Genomic DNA, 24,720 nt, shown 5'->3' with positions numbered 1-24,720 from the left:
ATGATTTTTAAGTTCAAATCGTTCATTGTGGTATAATGTTTTATACATTTGTTGGCATTGTGTTATGCATGTATTGAGGTTTTGAACCTTAGTTAGGACTAGCTTCTAAAAACACTTCAATTCTGACTCTACAGTCTCCATCCTGTACTCTTTTGTTTTTGATATTCCAAAAAAGTGTAGGATCCTCTAGTAAGATAGAACACAAGGCCACCATAGATATATGCTTTGCATTGTAGTATAATCATTAACATAAAGTTTTTTTAAAAAAAATTAAAAAGAAAAATTAATGGTGATAGAATGGATGAGTTACATAATTTTGGACCACAAAATAAAAATGATTTGGAAAAACAAGAGGGATAATTAGATAAAAAGAAAAATATTCCACCTTTGTGAAAATTACCAAGAAATTTCTACGTAATAAACACAAACTTCTTTTACAAACAGACAGTTATAAATGTTATTTTTCAGATGGAAACAATTAAATCATAGAATACAAATCAATATAGGAGATTTTTTATATATATAATTAATTACGAGTCAGGGAAGCATCCAAGAGAATGATGAATATTAGCTTCGACGTCATTATAGTTTTGATGCATGGAAGGGAAGCTTGGTCCCGGAATATACGACTGCGTTTCGAACGAAGACATAAGGACATTAGGGTTTTGTGAATGTGTGACTTGTGTCTCTAGCAGGCTATCTAGTGTTCTCCAGTCGACACAGTTAAAGCTCTTCTCTTCTTCTTGCTCGAAACCCTCGTTCTGATCTTTATTCGTCCCTAGACTAGGCGACAAGCTTGGGCTATCCAGTTGCGGGAGCTCGATGTTTCCATATTGATGCATCGAAGATGATGCATTATTAGGATTGTAGTGGTTGCTGCTCATGAGCATTTGATTAAGGTTATGGCTTGATGAAGATGCACCGATATGATGACTCGTGTTCATTGTCGCTGAAGATGCGTAGTTGTTACTACTCTCGACGTGGTAGAGCTGGTTCTGCCATGGCTCGTACCCTAATGGCCTTTGGTTTGGAATTGGCTTCCTAAATGCTCGACACACCACCCATCCTTCCTCCTATAGTTCACAAAACATATCAAATTAGTATCAAGATGACTGGTTTACTGATTTCGTCCGGTTAGGTTTGGTTGTATATAACATTATTGGATCAATTTGGATCGATTGTCAAACATGCATATGTAACATGTTCATTTTCGTCGATCTCAATATGATATCAGAGTTAGATTTATATGAAATAAGTATTAATTATATTGTGTGTGTACCTGAACTGGGGCAAGCTCAGAATTTTGGAGGCGGTATTCATGCATGATCCAATCAGATTTTCTTCCATTAGGAGCTCGACCCTTGTAGTAAACTAGTGTCTTCCGCATTCCTATGACACTGTTCTTTGAAAGCACCGCCTTGTCTCTACCGGTGGCTTTCCAGAACCCAGCAGCGGTGGCTCTATTAGTCCTAGTCCCGGTCGGGTACTTCCTATCCTTGTGGCTAAAGAAGTACCACTCGTTTTGCTCTTCATAACCTAGTTTGCATCTCGCTGCAATGTAACACCTAATATTAATCTCATAATTTTCTTGCATCACGAAAATATTAGGAAATTAAATTAAAAAATGAAAAAAAAACTTTGCTCACAAAAAAAAAGGGGTGAAAAAACAGATATTGAATACTTATGTGGTGAATTGTTATTTGGAATAGTATGATACGATTTGATTATGCTCTCCCATTTTCAAAAATAAAAATAAAAATTTAACTTTGCTTAATTTCAAAAGAGGTATTATGATTTATGATTGTACTACATTTCTTTGCGGGTTATATTCTTTTCACACTCCGTTTATAAATCTTACAAGTCAAAAAAAGTAGGCTCTCTCGTTCACTTCGCATGCCAAATTCATCGCATGTAATTTTTGTATATCATATCATATAAGTAGACAATTAACTGACATTCCATGCAAAATATATATTAATGATAATCATTATACATAATACCCACGTTGATTACCTTGGATATCCCATGGCTCCATTTTGTAGAGATCAATCTCTACAATGACATCTAAAGCACTCTTCATTGAATTGATCTTCCTATCAAGGTAATAACCCACAAGTTCTTCCTCTGTCGGATGAAATCGGAATCCCGGTGGCATAGACGATTGCATTATATTATCCATCCGAGATGATCCTGTTAATGTATGTAATTCGGGAAATTGTTAGAAGAGTAAGAAACGAAATGGAGAAAAATGGAAGAGAAGAAACTGATATGAAGAAAATATGTTGTATATAAACATAAGCGTGCCTTTTTGGAACCTATTGCGAAAACCTTAGACAAACAAGGCACAACCTTAAAGTTTTGTTTTTGGGACCAAAAACCAAAGCCTATTACAAGCTTCGTGATATTTAATTATAAGAACGGGATCGGATGACTCTTGGGTCCAATGAAATTCCAAAAGCTGGATGTTGGGTAATGATAGTGATGTTACACACGGACACACACGATAATATATTATATACCTATAAATATTCAAACACACACATATAAGAATTCACATGTAGTTAGATATTATATCGAAAAGCTTGGATCTTTAAACTTAAGGCTATCGCTATTATATGTCGCTGATGATGGTTATGATGTATTTCCACGGGACCACCCAACAATGGAGGAGCTCTTACTATTTTAGAAGAGAAAATGAATAACAAAAGCTTCATAGTGGGCTGAACCAAAAAAAAAGTTTGATAGTGATAGTGAAAAGTTTTTGGATTAAAAAAAAAATGTTCAGAAAACATTAGGTTTAAAGGTTTGTTTTTCGCATTCAACATATGGGATAATGGGAACGATGCTTATATTTGAAAAGATTATAAGTTTGTATAATATATATGTACTATATATAATATATACCATAATTATAAGATCAAAAATATATAACACTGTATAATTTATAAGTAATATATGTAAGATATAATTGTATGTGAAGGATACATAGCCGAAAAGCTTGACGGGTGGAAGTCACTGAGGTTGATGTTCCTTTGAGTGTATTACACACTCTTGTCTTGAGTAATATTCCTATACTATCTTATATAATATAAATTTATAATGGTGCCGCCACAATTAATTTGGAAGAAACAATAATATCTTAGAAACACATAGATTCCGAAATCCCCACCATGATTTCAGTACCCTGGTTTACTCTAATATTTGTGGGTCAATATCCACAGGACCACATACACACATATATACACTATTCAAGATATTAAACTTCATACAGCATACCCATACACAAACGATGATCACATTCACATATCTATATGAGAAAAAAAAAATGCTTAACAGAAACGCCGATGCATCATCATGGTTCATGCATGTAGTGTGTAATGAAAAAAAAACCTAAAAGGAGAAATGGGGTGAAACTTACGGGCTAATACAGATTGGACGAGGTTTGTCGGAAATAATACGTTACTTGCAAGAGATATTTCTCAAGGACGATGTAAAAAAGAGAAGCAAAAGGAAGGAGAAGAAGATTGAAATCTCCGGTGTGGATTAAATTATTGTTAATTTATATAGCAAAGACAAGGAGAGCTTGGCTTTTGATTAGATCACATGCATATGGACCAGCTAGAAATCTTAGACGACTGTATATATATGTGAGTATGCTTATTTATATTTATATATATGGCAAGTGTGTGACATGTGGGTGCAAAATGATGATATATGGAGAAGAAGGAGAAGAAGAAGGAGATGAAATGAAGGGTTTGATTGCGCGTGGGATAGACACATCTACGGCTTGTTTTTGGTCGGCGTCTCTCTCTCTCTTAACGCAATTTTTTGTTTAAAGTTTTTCCAATCTTCTCCACTTTACCGGCAGTTACCGCACAACTCCAAGTCTCCAACCTTTTTTTATTTGTCTATTTTGCTTATTAGTTATTAACATCACACAAGATAAAATCCTTTATCTATTAGTATTACTACTATATATCAAAACTATATATAATATAATATATGCTAAGCAGTTCATATGTGGCATTAGGTCAAATGGTAAAATGTTCCCAATATATCAAAAACCCACTTCAGTTTGATTGGATCATATTCACTAAGACGATTCCATCTATGTATATAATATAAATCGATCTATTGCGTATTTATAAAAAAGTTCTTTATTAATCTTTTGCATAATTACCTTATGAACTTGATGAGAGTTAAATTCATAATTTATTAATTTCGTGGTTAACATTATGCAAAGCCGTCTCAAATTATTTTAAAGCCATGTGCAAAATTGTTAAATTAAAATTATATTTAATATTCTATTTTCAAAAAAACATTAGGGCTGCTATTGATGATATACATATTTAAAAGCATTCCTTTTGTTTGTCTAAAAAACAACTTGCGGTCTTATTTGAATGCACTAAATCATTGCACATGCTAAATACCTATATATATAAATATTTATAGTTGAATTCCTATATATATTTTCAGTAATATATGCTCAATTATCTATAGGTAACTGGAAATTCACAATTCAAGAATTAAAGCAGGACTGGAATTGTAAACCCACCCAACCCAAGGATGAACAATAGAAATATTTTCTATTATTGTTAAGACATATGTTTGCTGGATCTGGACTACTAGGAAATGTGTCTTATTTTTTTTTAATATGTCTAATATTATCCCTTAGACAAGACACTTAAGTAAAATATATGAAGATAAATGGATTTACAATTAAGTATATCTCTCAACGTCGAAAAGATTTACACGCATGTACATTAATGGATTACTACGTAAATCTCACTCAATATATCACCCCCATCAAATTATATAATGCGAGTTTATAGATCCACTCGAAACCACAATCTCAAATATGTTTTTTCTTTTCTTTTTCTTTTAGAATAATAAAATAAACTTTCAGATTTATAGTAGACCTAAAGGAACGAACTTTGGCCATTAAAAGAAGACGAATCGTGTATATATGAACATTATACTATAAGAAGAAAAAGGAAAGAGAAGAGTAAAACAGAGGAATATGATTCATATAGTATATGTTCTTAAGTCTTTCTCCAGCAATCCAGCTCCCATTGTCTGGTTTGGTGGCGCCGTCCTTAATACTTGTCATTACGAGTGTAAGACACGTAAGAATTCAGACCTGTTTCTATCACATAACTAATCATTTATTCCTCATCTGATATATCCTCTTGTTCGGGTCCACCCAAAGCCGTTGGCTCTGGCTGTCGTTTTTTTCTTATTTACCTCACCTTTCGGCTTAAGGTGACGTCATCTCAGTAACTCATTGACCCTAGTCCAAAGAAAAATCCAACAAAATAAACATATGATGACAAGGTAAACACAAAATTCGAGGAGAATATGGATATATAAAATACTAAGAAAATGCTAATATAAATGGGGTACCAAAAATAGAAAAGGCAAAGAGCTAGCACTCGATTTTGGAGTCAGTTTCACATGCATGCCTAATTTGTCTACTGCGCAAGGGAGAGAGAGCCTTTTGTTCAAATCCCAAGACCAATCTACCCACAAACCCTTTCACACCATTCACTTTTTTTCGATATATAAATGTCCCTCGATCCCTAATTTTCCTTTTCTCTAATCATAATGTCTCTAGCTAAGTCTCATTATGAATATATATCTATATATATATACACACACATATATATAACTATATATACCTAATCTTTGCATTCAAACCATATTTAAGGACTTGTTTGTGAATGTCCTATACGATTGCCCCATGTAGAACGAATTCGCCTTTTGGTTTTCTTTCTATTTTGGTTTAATTTATTACTCATTTTGGATATATATATATATATATATATATATATATATATATCACAAAGCAACAAATCATATATACGCATGCCCTTTTTTCTCCAAAAAAGAATGATTTATAATATGTTACGTATATATTGGTTTTACAATATGTTAGATCATTTCATGAAATAGCACATGTGTTTTTCATATATTTACAAATTATCAAAAGCTTTTTGAATTGTACTTGTATCAGTTTAATCCTCTATAAACATGGTGTATTGATCAACTATATACATGGATGGATGGTCACAATCATGCGGGTGTAATTGCCACTCTTCACTAATTATAGTTAGCGTTAACGTTAATTAGTGGGTTTAATAACTTATAACTACTATTATTTAGTCAAATAGTTAATTACCGATGTACTAACAATTTACCTTTTGACCTTTTTTCCACTATCAGAGGTCAACGTACGTGCTACTGAACCTAACTTGAAATTCTCTCATCTGCCGAAGTCTTTTATCCACTAACAAAAACAAAACAAAAAAAACTGTAGAAGATAGTGATGCCATTGTAAACTAGTCGCTGATTCCATCCTAACTATTGGCTGGCCGGTTCAATCCCTCCGATATTTTATTTATTTATTTTAACTGAAATATTTACGAGATCTAATAATTAGATTAACAAATGAAATGCTTAAAGCACGAGAACAAAAGTAACTGACACATTAGACGCACGGTTTTTTTTTTTGGAGGCTGTCACTTTACCGTCCACGAATTAAAAGGTTGTCAATATTACTCACGCCAATATCTTGAGGATACATTTGGTCCAAAGACTACAAAGTCTAGATGCCTTTCTATCTGTTGTAGAATTTGAGGGAACATATTATGATCCCTAGAGATATTAATTCCATATGTTCAAAACAATATTGCAAAAATATCTCAATTCGGTTGAGTTATAGAAAAAAAAAACACCTGGCTCGTACGTAAAGAATTATGATCCACAAGAAAAAAATTGAACTATTTAATAGTCTACCAACAAATATATAAGTCTGTCATGCATGTTCATTCGATTTTTGTATGAATGATTTGTTTGTATACCACTCTAATTGGTTAATTTACAAATTCATAGGGAAATGTTCGTTTAAATGGGTCCATACACATTAAAAATGTAAATCATGAACTTAATCTGATAAAATCATTACAATCTGATGTGATCTACCGACCTTTCACTTTTTTTTTTCTTCATATTGTAGTCCATTTTTATTGGACTGCTCATCAAACCGCCAACATATAATTATATATACCGTACTATAATATTATGGCCGCACACACCTCCTTCCATTGGTCACTTCGAAATTTTGTCACATACTAAAATATAGTAGTATTATACTAGAGGACCAGACTGACTTTAATTTAACTATACAATGAATTGGTCGTTGAGGAAAAATGGTTCTCACAGACTAATATATAATCTGATGCTTTTACAGTCTTGTTGATTTCTTACTATGTAAACGTAACGATGCATAAAACTAATTACAAATGTTGGGGAGTTTGTATTTTCCCCAACTGCAGCAACTAGCAGTGTTTAAGACATCGATTGAAAGGTTAAATATTTGTTTTTTCTCGGTGATAAAGATAAATGAATTAAATGAGAAAAGAAAGTTTCCCGAAAAAGAAAGTAATAGATTTGCTTTGGCTGAAAGAGTTAGCTTAGGATCTTGTCTTAGATTCTATCCTAACTGAACTTTGACAACGACCTGTATCTAGAAACAACCGTCAATGTGTTTCTTTTATTTACAAATTTACCCATTTTATAATATAAGAAACATGACTTTTGATTTTATTTTCGAGACTGATATAGCATCAGATGTATGACAAAACAAGTTTTCCCCAAGCTCAGCAATTGTTTGTTTTGGGCTTACTCCGGTTCTGACTTTGTTTTGGTGACTGTTACTAGTTCAATTTTTTTTTTCCAACTTTGCTTTCATGTTTTGCAGTTTTGTGTGTGATTGAATATTACCTTCTCTTTTTTTTACATATTACATGAGTGTATAGTGTATCCATTGAGTATTAAAATTCAGAATTACAAATAATGGGTAATTAAGTTCGCGCAACCGGAGCTCTGAGCTTTATATTCTGTTGTACCTTGTAAAAAAATAAAAATAGTCACCACTTGTAACCATTTTTGTGCTTATGTATTGTATATACACTGTACATATAATTCGCTCATGCTTTTCTCCAATAGTCTCACATAAGTATATTTGAACCCTGAAAGATATCATATCCACCAATGAATTATTACCAGCTGATATTGGTGACTCAATAATTATTAGAAAACAGTCAGTCATAATTAGTGATACTCATAACCTAGGTATAATATTAATCATCGTTTTTTTTTTAATCTGGTAGGCATTGATTTCAAATTTGTCTTTATTTGATAATGTTCCGATATGTTTTTTTTTGTTGGGTGGGAATGTTCGGATTTGTTTTCTGTTTATGAAAGTATCGCAATTATAAAACTAATGTTTATTTCTTTTAGAACACGTCGAGTCATTGGTACCAAATTCGAGCTTCCGTTACAAATGGAAGATTTATCCTTAAATATTAAAGTACTAACGAAGGTCATCTGTTAAGGTTGATAGAGAAATTAAAGAATTGCGTTCATAATGATTAACGAAAGTTTTAATAAAAATACTTAGCCGCAATTAATGATGAACGGACGGTGGATTAAGATCGACCACTCTCCAAGTGACCCCTACGACCTCCTCTACTTGTCTCCCTATTCCACATCCTATTTGGTAACCATTAAGTCAAGATCTCCCATTAGCCTTCCATTTATTATCATTCGTTATCTTAAGACCACTATGTAGATATTTAGTACGTCAAAAGATGTTAAAATGTACAAAACAATTTTTAGCTTTGGTGTTTAGAGGGATCAGAAGTGAAGAGAAAGCATATCAATATCTTGTTTGGGGCGGTTTAGTGGACTGCTCATAAAAATCTTGGGATTTCATTTTAATTTGGCGACATTGCGTCTCTATCACAATATGTATCAAATAATAGTTCCATACTATTATAATAATAATTATTAACTTACTTTAATTATTTAAATTATTCTACTTTTAGAAATTTTAAACCTTTTCACATTATTATTTTATCGTTTGTTCTTGTATCATGCTGATGAGTAAAATCAACGACAACATAAAACCGAGTAAGACCTTACAAATCCAGTACTCCTTTTTTTCTTTTTCTTATATATCCTTCTATCATTTCTTTGTGTACCGTACAAATATATAGTTTTTGAATGTACATAAATTTGAGAGGAGCTTATAATCAAATGAACAACGTTATAATACAGTATATGGTTATTTATTACTTACCAGACAAAGTCTTAACCATCTGTTCAACTATAGATTATACACTTACAGATTGTTAACTCTATTTAATGATTAAAAAACGAAATTAGGGGTTTTTACTATGTTGTAAGATGTACTCGTGTACGATTAGATTATGTTCTTTTTTATAAAGCTTCGGACACGAGAAAATTAACGTCAATCAAATATACAATATAATGCCTAGAGTGATATATATGTACCTCAATTTTTGATTTAAAATCATATAATTTGGGACCGCAAAACAAATATTTTGAATCATTCAATTGATTGATAAGTGGAATTTAACAGTTATCCAGAAACCAGAAAATGGATTAAACAAAAGGATGAGAACCAAAAAAAAATGTAATGATGAGAGAAGCAAAAACTTCTAGAGGTTTGAATGGTAACAGAGAGGCCTGATGATGGCATGTCGACCCACACCCCCCAAGTTGTCTCTTTGATCCTATTGCTTCCCTCATACTTATTCATCTTTTTTTTTTTCATACATTAATTTAATTCATAGTTTTCTTTTTGTCTTTCTTTTAGGTTCCTTTACAGCTTAATTATTTAAAAATTATAACTTTTCAAAAAATTAATTAGCTTTTACTCATAATAAGATAATACTTTGATGGCTCTTCTTGGACAAGGGACAAAATTTGATTTAATTTACTAAATATAGTACTTTATAACTAGTTTAACACTTTAATGTAATATTTATGGAATGGACGTAAGAAGACATCATTTTTCTAACTATCTCATTTTTTTTTGGCTTAACAAAAACTTGGTGCTTAATTAACCTGCACTATGCATAAGAAAAAGCTTCAAAAATTATATAAAAATAATTTATCATAGATTCAAGATGTTTTCTTATGTCACTTTAACTAAAAATAGTGAAAGAAAAGAAATCACTTTTACTAATTTGTTTAGACATGTTTAAAACTGAATCATGTCTAAAGTAGGATTTAATACATTTAAGGACTGAAAAAAACATTTTGGGGATTTAGAGACCGATATTTGATTTTTAAAAACGATCTATATCCCCCTAGAAAGTTTCATATAGCACCACATCTCCATGGAATTCAATCCTTGATCTCAGACCACACAAACCAAAAGTTCTAGTCCAGTTTATCTCTAATTTGAAAGTTAAAAACCTCCTAACACACAAACAGTTAGATTTTTTTGGTTTATAGCTTAAACCGATACTAAACCACTTAAAACCAACACTAAACCAAATTAAAAACCTGACCATTTAAAATCAATAAACCTAATTAAAAATCTGAACCATCTCCTCCTTCATCTCCCGATGCCAACATATACAGATACGAAACCAACATATAACAATCACGAAACCAACATCTCCTTCTTAAAAATATGAACATAATTTAAAACCCAGAGGGCGAATCAAGAAGGATTGGATTATTTAAGTACCAGAGATGAACAAATCTGAACTCAGAAATTTCAGCTTTATTAACCCAGAAATATAAAGATGAATAAAAAAAAACTGTTCTTAAGAAATTACTAACCTACAAAGCTCAATAAAACAAGATTTTTTAAAAAAGAGATTCAACGAGAGAGGGATAGAAAACTTACCAGTTGAATGAATCTGAGATATTTGCATCTATAAATATATATAACCGAATACGGAGAGAGAGAGAGAGAGAGATAGAACAAAGTAAAGTAAAAGAGATGTTCGTTGTGTTTTGGACGAAGATGATTCTTATTATTTTCTCTCCGTCGAGCACAAATTTGACTACTATATTAGTTGAAGTTGGATCTGGAATCAGAAATACACAAAACACAAAGTCTGCTCTTTTTCAAAGTTTTGATCTTTATTGTATTATGTTTCGTAGTAGCGTTGAACTTTCAATTCTTCTGTACAACATCTCGTGGTTTCGTGATCAGGAGATGAAGAAGAAGATGGTTCAGATTTTTAATTTGGTTTAGTGTCGATTTTAAGTGGTCAGGTTTTTAATTTGATTTAGTGTTGGTTTTAAATGGTTTAGTATCGGTTTAAGTCATAAACCAATAAATCCAACGTTTGTGTGTTCTGAGGTTTCGAACTTTCAAATTAGGGATAAACTGGACTAGAACTTTTGGTTTGTGTGGTCTGAGATCGAAGTTTGAATTCTATGTAGTTGTGGTGCTATATGAAACTTTCTAGGAGGATACATATAGTTTTTCTAATTCGTACAATCAAAGTATGAACTATCAACCTGCGTTTTTGATTTGACTCCGACCCGACCAAACTGTTTGGGCTTTATCAATAAATTTTTACAAATGGCCTAAGGCCCTTTATTAAACCAATTAGAAGAAAACCCCTTATTAACTGAAACAATGAGGAAACAATACAAGAACAACTCAGTTTTTTTGTTTGTTTTAAGAACTCCAATCAAATGGTGTGGGGGAGTGAGAGTCAAAAGAATTGCTTGAGACAATCCATGAGAACATCAGTGTGTTCAGGCTTGCCAGCAGAAACTCGAACATAACCTTTAAGCTCTTGACTGTTGTAATGACGAACCATCACACCCATTTTGGCCAAATCCTCTTTCAGCTTCTTGGCGTCCATACCAGATGTAACCTCGCAGAGAATGAAATTCGAATGGCTCGGGTAAGGATTCAAGAAAGGGACATCCTTTAACAGCCCGAAAAGTCTCTCTCTTTCACGCACCAATGCATCTCTCACATCTTCCAAGTACTTCCCGTTTGAGAGTGCTGCTAATGCAGCTACTTCCCCGGCAACAGATACATTGTATGGTTGCTTTGCTCTCCACAGGTACTCGATTATGCTCAATGGAAACGCTCCATATCCAACTCGAAGCCCGGCTAAACCTGAAATATCATCATAAGGAACTCTTTACATGCAGACTATATATTTATATATATTGTTTAGATTTTATCATTCACTTGTGATATAAACCAAATTTTACCAGCTCGTTTGCTAAACGTGCGGAGAACAATTAGGTTTTCATACTCCTTCACCCATTTCATCCTTGATTCAAGTTCTGAGAATTCAATGTAAGCTTCATCAAGAACAACAAGTATTGGCATCTTTAAAATCTTCCGCAGATCGTCCTCGCTGATGACACTGTACAAAACAAAACATCGGATTAATCAAAGTATTTCCTTCATATTTAGAATAGACATTAGAGTGCTGTATTACCTCCCATCTGGATTGTTAGGAGAAGTTAGGAATATACATTTGGGCTTTTCTAGTTCTACAACTTCAGCGATGCGGTCTACATTCAAGCTGAAATCAGGGTTCCTTGGAACTGTGAAGCAAACAAAGATCAACATGTCTAAGACTTTTGCGTATACAAAGAAAGAGATAAGGAAAATCAAAGAGAGTGAAACATGTAAAATCATGAATCTTTCACCTTTAATAACACCTGCTCCATTCACAGCAGCATCAAACACATACATTGAGAAAGTTGGAGGGCAGTCTATAATCTTCTCCCCAGGATCCAACACACATCTGCAAAACATAGTTTAAAAAGGGGTTTTCGTGGGGAAGAAACTCAATCTACTGGAAAAAAATCAAATCATCAAGCCAAACCTCATGATCAAATCAATTAGTTCGTCAGCACCACAGCCTACAAGTATGTATTCAGACTCAAGACCAGAGTCTTGAGCGAGTGCATCACGAAGTCTACGACTTTGTGGATCAGGATATACATAAGGGAACTTCATATTGCCAAGTGCTTCAAAAACCTACACAGAGCTTCTGAAACCTGAAGTCAGAGAGAGGACAAACTAACTAAAAAGGATTAACCTTTTTTTCCAATCATAAACAGATATCAATGAGTGAAAAGAAAGATATAAACTTGCCTCTGGAGGAGGACCATATGGGTTCTCATTTGCATCTAGCTTAACAATATCCTCAGGCTTTCTTCCTAATTGAGCAGACAATACCTAATTTACAAACACACAGAAGATAAATCCAATCATCTAAACAAGTCAACCCTCAGGGCAATCCAGTCCAATCCAATACAGTCGAATCATTACCTCAAAGGGCAAAATTGGTTGATAAGCAGACAATTGCTTCAAATGAGGACGGATAAAAGAGTCTCCTCCCATGGTAATGTTCTTGGGTTCGTCTACAGCTGCACTTGACGACTGAACACAATAAACCCTACTGATGCTCTTCCTCAAAGCTCGTGACTTTCGAAGATTTGACTCTGAAGAATGAATAGACAACGATGGAGCTCCCTGAACATTGATCACACCCATCCGCTTTTTTCTTGTCTGCGCATAAATATCAAAGGTGGAATCAGTTCAATCTAGTCAAATCCAATTACTAGGGATTAATAATCGATGTCAAGAGTCACAAGACATGTAAAGTACCTGAAAGTGTAGCAAATGGCTTCAATGAGAAAACCCTAAGTACACGAGAAGGAGGGGGCGTAACGAAAGACTCAGAGAATACTTGTGAGAGAGTGAGATTAGTCCAAACTCCAAAGCTACAATTTTTCGATGACCCACTTGCGATTTCAGGACAAAGTTGGGATTTTTATATTCTGAGACTAATTGGGATTTTCTTTGTTTTCCCTGTGTGGCTGAAGAAAATTCCCGTACCGATTTAGGGGTTTATCCATAATTGAAACCGTAGCCCGGTTCTGAAGATTTCGGGTCGATTGGGATTGGGAGAGTTAGGTAAAGTAAGAGAGTCGTGGCAATAGTCTTCTTCACCTTGTAGAAAAAGTTAACAAGTCTTCCAAGTAACTGTTAAATAAAAGTCTACACTTTTTGAAGGCCACCTACCTAATTTTTCTTCCAATCTTTCCAATGATTCCGGAGATACCTATATTAGTTTTTTGATATAGTTCGGTTTAATTGGTTTAATCGGTCATCAAGCTTTTGATTCATATTGCATTGGATAGAATCATTGTTGTAGTTAATTTTATAATTTAAAACATGTGTTCTTTGAAAATCTTTTAACTAGTTGTATAAGAATTATAGGCAGGGCTGGTTCATGGGATGAACCAAGTGAGTAAGTTTACAAGACTTTTCGACAATTTTGAAAACCCTTTTTGATTCATAATAAGTATTACTCCACTCCATTACATAAAAGACTCATTTTAGTATGATAAAAGAAGATCCCCAAAAGTTTTTAGTATGATAAAAGTCATTTTAGAGAGTACAAATCTTTCCTATCACACGTTTTAAAAAGTGATATCAAATAATCACACAAGTGGAATGTTTCAAAAACAGAACTTTAAAAGTTTTTGGGCGGTAATATGATACAATAACTTTTACCTTCGTTTCTTTGAATATATACAAGATTCCTAGCGTTACTATTTGCACACTAATCTTTTGACTCTCTTTCATTTTTCACCTTATAAAAACATACATATTCAGATTAAACCCCACGCATCAGGCAAATAATTAACCCCAAAAGACTCCAGAGTCCAGAATGTGTTATTAAAAATTTAGGAACCTAAATATTAGTAATTGTTGTAAACCACCCTCAAAACTACAAATAAAGCATTTTTCAGATAGTTACAAATTTTCTCCACAAAAAGCCCCATAACTTATGAATTCTACAAAATAACCCCCCCCCCCCCCCCCCCTCAATCATCACAGTGGAGATCGATGATCACCGTGGATGAGTTTTCACCGGCGATCTATGAGACGAACTCCTCAAAACAATAAGCTTCTTCAAAACCCTCATCAACACCAACACGTTCAGATTCTTCCTCTTCTTGTTCTTCTTCGGTGTACTCTTCGACAGCTTCATCCCCGTACCGCACCCCACGGCAACGGCGGAGCTCTGATCGGAAAAGAATGAAGTTTTCTTCTCTCCTCCACCATCCCCACCGGAAACAATCCTCAGGCTCTGGCTTCTCGGAGGCAAATCTTCATTCAGATCTTCCCATAACATATCCATTTTATCCTCTGCTCTGTTGTCCTCGCTCCAACGTCTTCTCATCTCAACGTACGAGAAGCTCTTTGCCTGATCGTGGTTGTAATCACCTTCTTTTCCGATGAGTAGTCTCGGGAAACCAAAGTCGTAATCTTTCCGGCGGGAGGAGTGAACAGGCGAGTGTTTCCATAGAGGAGGTGAATCGAGACCGGAATGGTGAGAAGAAGCAAGAGATGGGAAGCTAAATTCTTCAGAAGACACACTGCTCAGAGCCATTTCTTCTAAAGATCAAGAAGCTAAAAGATTATTTAAAAAGAAGAAAGAAGTGAGGACCAAAGAGAGACACACACACAGAGTTTGTGTTTTGTTTGGTGATGTTGGATTCGTTTACTCTGTTTTTTTTTCTCTCTCTTTGTTCTGCTTCAACTGCTACAACAAGTTCTCTTTTTAATTTTTTTTTTTTTTTTTTTTTTTTTGTCTTGAGGAATTTAGAAGTTGCAGAAGAAGATTTTGGTTTTATTCGAAAGAAATCTGTAATTATGGTTACAAATTAAAATATTTGTCTCTTTTTGGGTTCTTATTTTTACGATATTTATAGGTGATTTTATTTTTCAATAAGTCAACGTTACTTTTCTTTTTAGGTGATTTATAGTTTTTTTTTATAGGTCAAAGATGATTGTTTTATTTGTAAATTGTTGTAATGCAAATCAGATTAGCTTTGATCAGTTTTTTTAACAGAGGACAACAGTAGTTATTATTATCTGAAAGTTGAAACTTTCAAGTTAGAGATTTTGTGCAATTATATACTTTTAAACAAACTGTATTTGGATTAGCTATAAGATAAGAGAAATGTATAAAAAAGAGTTTATGAGAGTGACAGAACGCAGTTTCAATTTTGACATCTCATCTACCGGTGGGGTGATTGATTGATTTGAGGAAAGATGAACATAGAAGGTTGTCACCATCTGTTATCATCAATTTTATAACTCCACCTCATCACATAACATAACACTCATTCTTCTACGATTTGACAAATTAAACCAACCAACGAAGAAAAAACAGACTGTCAAACAAACAAACAAAAGAACATTGCAAATCTTGAATTGAAAAACCTTTTTCAGTCATTCTATGCTTGTAAGAACAATTTTAAGCAAAACCCATCTCTGTTTCTAAAAAAAATTGTAAGGTCACAATAGGGTTTACGCGTGGGTGTGTGCTAATGGCGTGTGCTTAATAAACTCACAGCATATTTACCAACAATGGAGAAGATGATGATGATCTCGTCTTCGTTGCTCCTCTTTCCTTCCTCGATCTTCTTGAACCATTTGTATTTGTTAGACAGAACCATGGTCCGTGCTTATAGTAGGTCGAGATAAGGAAATAAAGAAAAAAGAAAGGTTGATGCTCTGGTTTGCAGTTATCGTAGTGGACCAGAAAGCATAGCAATAAGCTTTTTAAGGTGCCCGGAGAGATTCTTGGCGTCTAAGTGGAATGCCTTCTTCTTCATCAGTATGCTTGCTTATACGCAAAGGTAGTATTACCGATGAACCTGCGATAACATGGTGAATAAAAGTTAGTTGCAAACTCTCAGAATCTTCAGAGCCAGACACTTGGTGTTTGAAATATATGAATACAACAGATGGCAATCTTTTTGTCAATCACAAATGTCTATGTTTACCAAACTCTAGGTAGGAGTGTGTACATACATCTCTAACATATATATAAATATATAAGTATAAGAGCACAGATGCATAAGAAGTGCCATAAATGAGATAAAGGAACTCACCCTCGACCATGTCCTTCGTTCTGTGGAGAAGAAAGGTGCCTGAAAGTATCGTAACAAATCCACACATTTCTGTGACAATTTGAGTACCGTTTTGCCGATCCCAGTCCTGTTCACAAAATCGGATGATTTGAATCATGTACTGAAGCAACACCCTTATACAACCAATCATGAATACATTTTGTGAGAGAAGACGCTACCTTAAACATGATGACACTGGCCAAAATAGTTAGAGATGTGAACATCACGTAGTATATAGGAGATACTATAGCCGTATTGAATGTATCAAGAGCCTGCAAGTAAAAAGCAATACAAATTGCACGTCTTTTAGTAACAAAGGAAGACAACTTAGTACCTAGGTAGAATTCTACAAATCATATATCACTTAATTAATAGTTTACCTTGTTTAAGTAGTTCAGTTGGGTAATCACACAGGTAAGTACGACCAAGGTGAATATCCATGTTTGAGGATAAAATAATTGATTTGTTCCTGAAAATGTCAGCTTTAGTGCTATTCCAAGTGCTTTTACACTCATTACCTGAAAATATCATTTTGGGAAAAGTGAATCAAGATTCCTTTTTAAGGATACATTAGGGTTACAAACTGAATAGGAAGAAAGAAAAATACCGATAATGATCCCACAAGCGAACAAATACCGATGTAAACCATTACGTTTGTTTGCCCATATTGGGGCACAAAACGGAAAATGAGAAATACAGCAGCCCCAATTACCAGACTCGCATAGAACATGAATGCTGCAATAAACTAGACGAAGTTAGAAAAATTGAATGGAAGGAGAAAAAAGAATCGTGTGAGATGGTTCAAACGAGTATCACAGTTTCATCAAGCAACGCACCTGGTTCTGTTGCAAGATTCCAAACTTCAAGCACAGAATCAATTTCACGTTCTTGAGGAGCATGTAGGACAATTGTCGTGGAACCAACAACACATAAAGCACAGCCAAGAATTCCAAAGATGTGTAGTTTCTCTCGTAGTATAATATGAGCTAAGACAGCACTGAGATCCAAATAACAAAAGTGTATGAGAAAGAAAGAAAAAATCACAGATTTACTCAGCACATAGAAAACCTGATAGAAGAGTCACTCTCTTGCCTGATAATGATACTGACAGCACCTAGAGGAGTGACAAGAATAGCTGGCGCAAATGCATAAGCAGCAAAATTGGCAATTTCACCAAGTAACACTGAAAGTAGCAGAAACCAATGATTGAGAGGTGAATAAGCCAACAATATAGTAACCACTAAGAAGAAGACTGGAAAATGTAACGCCAAAGGAAACAAACAAGACTCACTCGTTGTCATGCCGATCCACCAAAGAGGCTCGTAAAGATAAGAATACCCACCAACACCTACAAGCATCAGATTGAATCATATACTCCCGTATGAAAAGCAAACCTAAAGGAACAACATTTACACGCGACAATGTAATCACTAGAAGGTACAAATCTTGAAACAAATGTGGCTATTAACAATTAAGTTCCCTTGAATGTTCAACAGAAGAAAAAAAGAACACAGAAACACAAATCTCCAATATGTTTCACAACCTCAGAATAGCTTAGCTAAAACTGAATCCTGATAAGTTCAATTGCAATTAGAGATCTCAATTCCCCATTAGCTGCTAGGTGAGTTGAACACACTCTATTTGATCTCCAATATGTTTCACAACCTTAGAATAGCTTAGATAAAACTGAATCCTGATAAGTTCAATTACAATTAGAGATCCCAATTCCACATTAGCTGCTATGTGAGTTGAACACACTAAGCACCAAAATTGAAAACCCTCGAAACCACATTATCAGAAAAAAGAGAGAGATTTATAATGTACCAGCCCTAGTGCCAGTGGAGGCAGCTTTCTTAAGACCTTTCTTCTTAACAATGAAACTAGCTCCAATGAATAAACTAGAAGACAAGGCCAAAACCAAACCCTTGATGTTATCAGAGGACATCCCTTTATAAGAATCTCGCCAGCTTCCACCACCTGATTCCCCCATTCCAAAAAAGAAACCTTTTTTATATCAACCCAGATGGGAAAACCCCTAAATCCTGACAGATCGGGACTTCAGATGTAGGCAGATCGAATCAGCAGAGAGAGAAATCGCCTCTTCTCTTCTCTTCTCTTCTCCCCTTATTACTGATTTCTGCTTCTTTATTCCCACCACTGCGATGAAATCAGAGTAGGGTTTGCCTGTAGGAAAGAAACGAGATTTGAAATCGGAGATTGAGGGAAGGAGAAGATCTCGTTAAAGAAGGGTGAAAAAAGAAGATTTGAGGACCAAAAAAGAAACGGTGAGAGAGTTTATGACTGACCCCTACGGTCACTTTCCGGCGCCACCACCATGCTCCTTCTTTTTTCACTTAATATAATTACTTAATTAATATATATATGTATATTCTTTAAAGATAATCTAAATAATAAAATTATAGTAGCTTATATTTAAAAGATATATCTAAATTATAAAATAAATATTAGTTTGCCTATATTTTTTTTGTCATTTGATAAAATTATAAAATTTGAAAAACACATTATGAATTACAATTTATATCCGCGGAAAATAAAGATATCTCCGGAGTTTACAGCTCAAAAAAGTGAAACTAAACCGACTAACAACAAAAAATTCCCGAAAACCAAACCGGTGGAAAAGGAAATTCTCTGAAAGATAAACTTTATTGAAAGGAGACAAAGAAAGCTAGATATACAAAGCAGATAATATCAAGACCAAAATAAAAAAAAAGGACGATTCCTAAACCTAAATGCAAAAGTAACTAGATAAACCTTAAAAAATGATAGACCAAAAAAATAGTGAAACTTCTTTTTCTGAAACATCTGCGAATGCGATTTATCACGAATACCCACAACTAATTCATAGATAACATCATCCTCCTTCTACTATAATGAGAACCAATCTCTTGAAAAACAAAGATAACATAACCCAACAAATAAAAAGCATTCGTAGAAAATTATAGAGCCTCGTACACACTTCCAGGTGTGACAACAACGATTGATACATTATATAAAAAGGAAATACAATAATCATAATTTCCTCGCATTTATCAGATAAACATATATTATATGGGTATGCATAATTGTTGATGCCTGTATTTGTAAGTTGTAATATCCAACGAACCAATGAACAGACTATATAATTTTAAGTCTATTGCAAGAAGAATTTGGTAAGTGCGCCCCATTGTTGATTAATAATAACACTTCCAAGGTGAGTTACAAAAGAGCTGGGCTTAAGAGTATTCATTAGTCTGTAGAAAGAGAGGTGAACAAAACAAAACAAAAAAAACCTGTAGAAAGAGCTATGATCTTTCTTAGCCCGACTCGAATGTATAGGACAAGAGTGCAATATATATGGTCCATAGAACAAGGTTCCTGTTTTCAAATAGGTCGGAGTGTAGATTAGTTGTTAACAAAAATACAGTATTTATTTATTTAAAAGGTTTACCATTACAGATTTTTAATATAGGGGAAAATATCAAAAAAAAATATGACTTATTTAATATTTGCAAATAAAAAACATGATTTTTTTTCTTTTTAAAAAATTTCAAATTATTTTATAAGTGATAAAAACTACGTGAACTATCCTGATGTTACGATTTTTCACTTATCATAGGACGATTTTTAATGACATTAACGCAATCGTAAACACCCTTCTAATTATAATCACATGGGAAAGTATCATTTTTACCGTAGCTATAATCATAACAAGATTTTAGTGTAGTGGCAGGAGATAAGTCCATTTGTAGAAGACATGATCACATCAGGGATCGAGTCCCACTTCCTACGAATGTAGGAATTTGGCTAATGGGCCGGCCAGTTGTGGTCCAATAGTTGACAAAAAAAAAATCATAACAAGACCTTTTTCTTTAGATATCTTAATTTTATATTCAATTTTTGTTTTCTCAGTTTCAAGTTTTTGTTATGATTAGAAATTTAGAAGAAATAATAAGGGGTTAACAATGTTTCTGGTAATATTAACGTCGTTGACAATCGTAACAACGATAGGTGGAAAATTGGAAAATCGAGATAGTTCATGTATTTTTTGTTACCAATAAAATAGTGTAAGTATTTTTCTGACAACAAAAAAAAGTTCGTGTTTTTTTTTCTAGCAAATATTAAAGAAGTTATGTGTTTTTTTCTATCATTTTTACCTTTTAATATATTAGATATTCAAAGACATGAGAATAGTCATAATGGTGCAATTAATAAGCATCCCTAAAAATAGTGACTAAATGTTAAGGAATTTGACTAAATTTACTTAATGTTAAATATTTTCACCAGTAATTGCATATATTGCCTATTTTATAATTTCTAGATGAGAAAAAAATATTGAACTTTTTCTCAGTGTATATAAATTGCCATTAATTTATGATCAGACTTCTTTTTCTTGGGATTGGTTTCTCTAGACTGATCTTTTCTTTGACAGTTACACAAAATAATAATTTTTAAAGTCAAACACAGTATTTATTGATGGTCAAACAAAAGAAAAACAGATTCTTTTTAATAAGTTCAGTTACAAAATAAAATATTAAAAAAAAAAAAAAACTAAACGAAATATGAAAAATACACGACACAAGGTTTTATTACATTTTCACACTCTATCCATTCTTTCTTTTTAGGTTCTTCAGTTTTGCTAATGGACCTTTTTTTTGGCAAAATAAACAGTAAACTAATGGAATCCCATAGCCCCTGACTGCATAGGTGCATCCGGAGGTAGTGAAGGTATAACAGTTAACGCTAGTACTCCGCTAATCACCGCCGCAACTGCCCCAACCACGAATGCCGGTAGGTTTCCACCACCAAATAAGGCGTCGAAAGGTCCACTTCCAAATGATATTATCATTTGTGGTATCACAATCGCTATATTTAAAACTCCTAGTGAAAGTCCTGTAATAAAATAAAATAAATAACATTTTTTGGTTAATTTAATATTTAAATATCTAAAGTTACAGTACAAGATAAAACTGTTTTCGTCTCAAACATTTATGGGCTATATTGCATATGCATGAAACCCATGTATAACTAAGATAATCAACGGATTACATTAAAGATGTCAATTAATAAAATTAAATTAATAAATCACAACTTATTAAATGCAAAGGATAAACTTGTAGATATTATTCACAAAAGAAGAAAGAGATTTTGAAAGAATAAATTTACAATGGAAATATTTACTTTTTGATTAGACATGCATAAAACTGGAAACAGAATCCTCTCAATTTAATTTGTTCAATTCAAACGTTTGAAGTCAATAAATGCTCTAAGATAACCATTTTTGGTCCAACATCATCAGAATCAGTCTAATTAGACATATATCTCAAATTTGACAAAAGGTTACCTTGGCCAGCACCGGAGCTGTTGGAAAATATGGACGCTAGTGCAAACGGGACACTGAATGTAATCTGTAATAATAAGACTGAAAATTGTAAAAAACTTTGAAGTAAAAGACAAAACCAAAAAAATGACAAAAAAAACAAAAGTGCACTTACAGCTAATGGGATACCAAGAACGGTAAAGAGACTTAACGCTCCAGCTTTGATACCAGGGCTAGGTCCGGCGAAAGGACCGGCGATTTTCCGGTGATGCTCGGCCGATTTTGTGACGAGAACCGTCATGGCTAAAGCAATGGCCAGGATGAAATTGACCAATCCCCAGAGCCGTTTAGCTCCTCCCAATTTCCGACCAATCCACTCAACACCAACTGAGACAAAACCAAGAAGTATCGAGTTAAACATCAATCCCAAAGCACCAGCGTGAACTCCTTGGTTGTAAAGAGACTTGGATTTTTCGTTTCCATCTGATTTACCACCGTACACTTCACGACCCATCCAATCGGTATCGTACAAAATAAAAGGGAACCAAGCGATCCAGTTAAAAAACGTGACGATTAAAAGCATCCACATGGGACGTTCCATGACTTTGAGAGCTCCGACGATTTCTCCAAAGAAAAAAACACCTGACGTTTTCCCGTCGTCTACCGGTGGCTTAGTCCATTTCTTTTCTTTAACGTACGTTAGAGACGCGAAGGTGACGATGAGGAGGAGAGTGATGGACAAGAAGAAACAGCTCTTGAGATTCGCGCAGTAGATATCGCAAGCGTTGGTCAGCGTGAACGGAAACATCTTGTGGATGTGAGGGTAAGATCCAGCAGCGTAACCCATAACGTTACCCACGGCCATAAAAAAAGAGAAACACGCGTTGGCGAGACGCGTTTTTTAGAGTCTCCGGCGGCTAGATCGGCTAAGAAAGCACGGCATGGTCCTTGTAAAGTGTTGTTCGCCACGTCAAGGATCCAAAACCCGACGGTGAAGATGATAATGGCTCGGGTCTTTACCTTCTCCTCGATTTTGTCTCCAAAACTATGTCCAAGATCCGCCGAGAATCCGATGAGGAACACGGAGATTGCTACGAGTACGGCTCCGACGGCGATGAACGGACGACGACGACCGAATCTTGACTCGCATCGGTCACTGTGGTAACCGACGATTGGTTGTACAAGAATGCCGGAGATTGGACCACAGAGCCACATGTAAGCCGACCATTTGTGAGGGATCCCGAGGAGTTGCACGTAAGGAGTTAGAAGAGAGAGCTGTAAGGCCCACCCGAACTGCACACCGGCGGCGATGGATGCGACGGAGATGATTTTACGCAGTGGAGATGGTTGGTTGAGATCTTCCGGCGCCGACTGTATCTCTAACCCCGCCGCAGCGTTGGCGGCTCTCATTGCTTCGTACTCTCCTCCCATTATGAGAACAAAAAAACACGTACAGACAAAAAAACGTAAATTTTAGAGCAAAGAAGAAATATTTTATATTCCTTTTTTTTTTTTGTGTTTTTGTATCTTTTTTATAAGAGTGAGAGTTTTAGTTTTGTGATGTATGAGATGAGAGATTAGAGTTGTATTTATAGGCGAAAGTCCTTTAAGAAAAGTATCGTTTTGCGGATATTAAGACACGTGGCAGTTAACTTCTGTGTTTTGTATATCTGCTGTGTTATTGTCATGTGGACTACTAGTTTTGTTTATAAGACTAATTAAGGGTATTATATTTAAAAATACATATTAAGTAAAAGTTATTCAACTTTATAAAAAGGGGATATATTTCTTTTCTGTAATTTGATTTATTCTTTGTTTACCAAAGCAGTCAGTGTTACAGTCTTCTCTTTTACTATTTGGTTTTCACACAGTAATAGTTGTATTTGATGAGTTTTGTGGTGGTGAAGGTAAAACAGTTAAAGCTAATATTCTACTAATCATTGTTGTAACTGTTAAAGAGGATAAACGCCGCCGGTAAGTTTTCACGGCCGAAGAGGTTCAACTTAAGTGATACAATCGTTTATGGTAGCGCCAAATTTTGAATATTACGTTTCATTCATTTGTGGTAAACTGACTAAAGGGAATGAAAACAACCTGTGGATAAGTAAAAGATATATGAACGGATTACAAAAAGATGTCGATTTATATGATTTAAGTTAATGAATCACGCCATAGTAAATTCTATGGCTGAACTTGTGGATATTATCCACATGAAGATTTTGAAAATAAACTCTCCAATGAAATCTTTCCTTTTTTGTTCTTAAAGGCAAGTCTACATTTAATTATATATGAATAAAACACAATTAACTGTTCAAATCTTTGGTTTTATGATGATGGAAGATTAGACATTTTATTTGTATGAGGAAGACAAAGAAAAAGAGAAAAAAATGGATATTAATCTCTTAAAGATTATTATTTTTTGGATAAAAAAGTACAGTTATAAAGCAAAAAATTTGACTCTCCAAAGACGAATTTGGTAAGCGAATCAGAGAGCTTATATAATCCGTTACTTACAAAGTAAACAAGATATTTGACCACTCTACGAAAACAAAACAAAACAAGATATTTGACCATAAATAAAATAAAATAAACAAGAACAAAAC

General features: G+C 34.1%; 5 protein-coding genes across 9 annotated transcripts; all 5 read right to left on the bottom strand.

The window, feature by feature from the left end:
* Window positions 1-338: 338 nt before the first annotated feature.
* Window positions 339-3,684, bottom strand: LOC104701855 (NAC domain-containing protein 30). 2 transcript variants are annotated; one of them, XM_010417611.3, is made up of 4 exons: window positions 3,419-3,684; window positions 2,014-2,190; window positions 1,280-1,551; window positions 339-1,073 (listed from the first exon to the last, which is right to left on the bottom strand). In XM_010417611.3, the coding sequence occupies exons 2-4, from the start codon at window positions 2,177-2,179 to the stop codon at window positions 531-533; spliced, it is 981 nt and encodes a 326-aa protein (XP_010415913.1). In that variant the 5' UTR covers window positions 2,180-2,190; window positions 3,419-3,684; the 3' UTR covers window positions 339-530. The 2 variants fall into 2 exon arrangements, with proteins under 2 accessions (XP_010415913.1, XP_087312957.1); XM_087456831.1 differs by lacking the exon at window positions 3,419-3,684 and having other exon boundaries at window positions 2,014-2,278.
* A 7,720-nt stretch (window positions 3,685-11,404) lies between these two features.
* Window positions 11,405-13,626, bottom strand: LOC104701854 (histidinol-phosphate aminotransferase 1, chloroplastic). Of its 2 annotated transcripts, XM_087456829.1 has the most exons (8): window positions 13,478-13,626; window positions 13,139-13,378; window positions 12,962-13,045; window positions 12,690-12,844; window positions 12,511-12,608; window positions 12,297-12,405; window positions 12,064-12,221; window positions 11,405-11,965 (listed from the first exon to the last, which is right to left on the bottom strand). In XM_087456829.1, the coding sequence occupies exons 2-8, from the start codon at window positions 13,361-13,363 to the stop codon at window positions 11,550-11,552; spliced, it is 1,245 nt and encodes a 414-aa protein (XP_087312955.1). In that variant the 5' UTR covers window positions 13,364-13,378; window positions 13,478-13,626; the 3' UTR covers window positions 11,405-11,549. The 2 variants fall into 2 exon arrangements, with proteins under 2 accessions (XP_087312955.1, XP_087312956.1); XM_087456830.1 differs by lacking the exons at window positions 13,139-13,378; window positions 13,478-13,626 and having other exon boundaries at window positions 12,690-12,857.
* A 1,013-nt stretch (window positions 13,627-14,639) lies between these two features.
* On the bottom strand, window positions 14,640-15,410 carry LOC104701853 (uncharacterized). Its single transcript, XM_010417605.3, has one exon. The coding sequence runs from the start codon at window positions 15,270-15,272 to the stop codon at window positions 14,730-14,732; it is 543 nt and encodes a 180-aa protein (XP_010415907.1). The 5' UTR covers window positions 15,273-15,410; the 3' UTR covers window positions 14,640-14,729.
* Window positions 15,411-16,076: 666 nt separating this feature from the next.
* LOC104701852 (putative magnesium transporter NIPA4) lies at window positions 16,077-19,165 on the bottom strand. 3 transcript variants are annotated; one of them, XM_019227754.2, is made up of 10 exons: window positions 19,107-19,165; window positions 18,625-18,984; window positions 18,092-18,148; window positions 17,893-17,983; window positions 17,637-17,797; window positions 17,408-17,535; window positions 17,181-17,318; window positions 16,980-17,072; window positions 16,783-16,888; window positions 16,077-16,545 (listed from the first exon to the last, which is right to left on the bottom strand). In XM_019227754.2, the coding sequence occupies exons 2-10, from the start codon at window positions 18,788-18,790 to the stop codon at window positions 16,451-16,453; spliced, it is 1,035 nt and encodes a 344-aa protein (XP_019083299.1). In that variant the 5' UTR covers window positions 18,791-18,984; window positions 19,107-19,165; the 3' UTR covers window positions 16,077-16,450. The 3 variants fall into 3 exon arrangements, with proteins under 3 accessions (XP_019083299.1, XP_087312954.1, XP_087312953.1); XM_087456828.1 differs by having other exon boundaries at window positions 18,092-18,194; window positions 19,107-19,145; XM_087456827.1 differs by having other exon boundaries at window positions 18,625-19,156.
* Window positions 19,166-21,245: 2,080 nt separating this feature from the next.
* LOC104704829 (sucrose transport protein SUC5) lies at window positions 21,246-23,622 on the bottom strand. Its single transcript, XM_010420857.3, is given in 4 exon segments — window positions 21,246-21,690; window positions 22,142-22,205; window positions 22,293-23,017; window positions 23,020-23,622. Coding segments are annotated over 4 exon segments (1,536 nt in total). The 5' UTR covers window positions 23,549-23,622; the 3' UTR covers window positions 21,246-21,472.
* Between the last annotated feature and the right edge of the window lie 1,098 nt (window positions 23,623-24,720).

Source organism: Camelina sativa, chromosome 7, assembly GCF_030686135.1.
Source record: "Camelina sativa cultivar CO46 ecotype springtype chromosome 7, ASM3068613v1".
Taxonomy (NCBI): Eukaryota; Viridiplantae; Streptophyta; class Magnoliopsida; order Brassicales; family Brassicaceae; genus Camelina; species Camelina sativa.
Note: the sequence above shows the minus strand (reverse complement) of the source record. Positions and strands in the feature narration are given on the sequence as shown.

Bases quoted from the DNA above. Each gene is read 5' to 3' on its own strand.
- LOC104701855 (XM_010417611.3), bottom strand. From the start codon at position 2,179: ATGGATAATATAATGCAATCGTCTATGCCACCGGGATTCCGATTTCAT. The intron at 1,552-2,013 runs GTAATCAACGTG...GTTACATTGCAG, and splicing joins GGAGCCATGGGATATCCAAG to CGAGATGCAAACTAGGTTAT. The intron at 1,074-1,279 runs GTACACACACAA...TGTGAACTATAG, and splicing joins CTGAGCTTGCCCCAGTTCAG to GAGGAAGGATGGGTGGTGTG.
- LOC104701854 (XM_087456829.1), bottom strand. From the start codon at position 13,363: ATGGGTGTGATCAATGTTCAGGGAGCTCCATCGTTGTCTATTCATTCT. The intron at 12,406-12,510 runs GTGAAAGATTCA...TTTGCTTCACAG, and splicing joins TGGAGCAGGTGTTATTAAAG to TTCCAAGGAACCCTGATTTC. The intron at 12,222-12,296 runs GTAATACAGCAC...TGTTTTGTACAG, and splicing joins CCTAACAATCCAGATGGGAG to TGTCATCAGCGAGGACGATC.
- LOC104701853 (XM_010417605.3), bottom strand. From the start codon at position 15,272: ATGGCTCTGAGCAGTGTGTCTTCTGAAGAATTTAGCTTCCCATCTCTT.
- LOC104701852 (XM_019227754.2), bottom strand. From the start codon at position 18,790: ATGGGGGAATCAGGTGGTGGAAGCTGGCGAGATTCTTATAAAGGGATG. The intron at 17,536-17,636 runs GTGCGTTGCTTG...AGTTTATTGCAG, and splicing joins GAATCTTGCAACAGAACCAG to CATTCATGTTCTATGCGAGT. The intron at 17,319-17,407 runs GTATTTTTCTTT...TGATATTTTCAG, and splicing joins CGCTTGTGGGATCATTATCG to GTAATGAGTGTAAAAGCACT.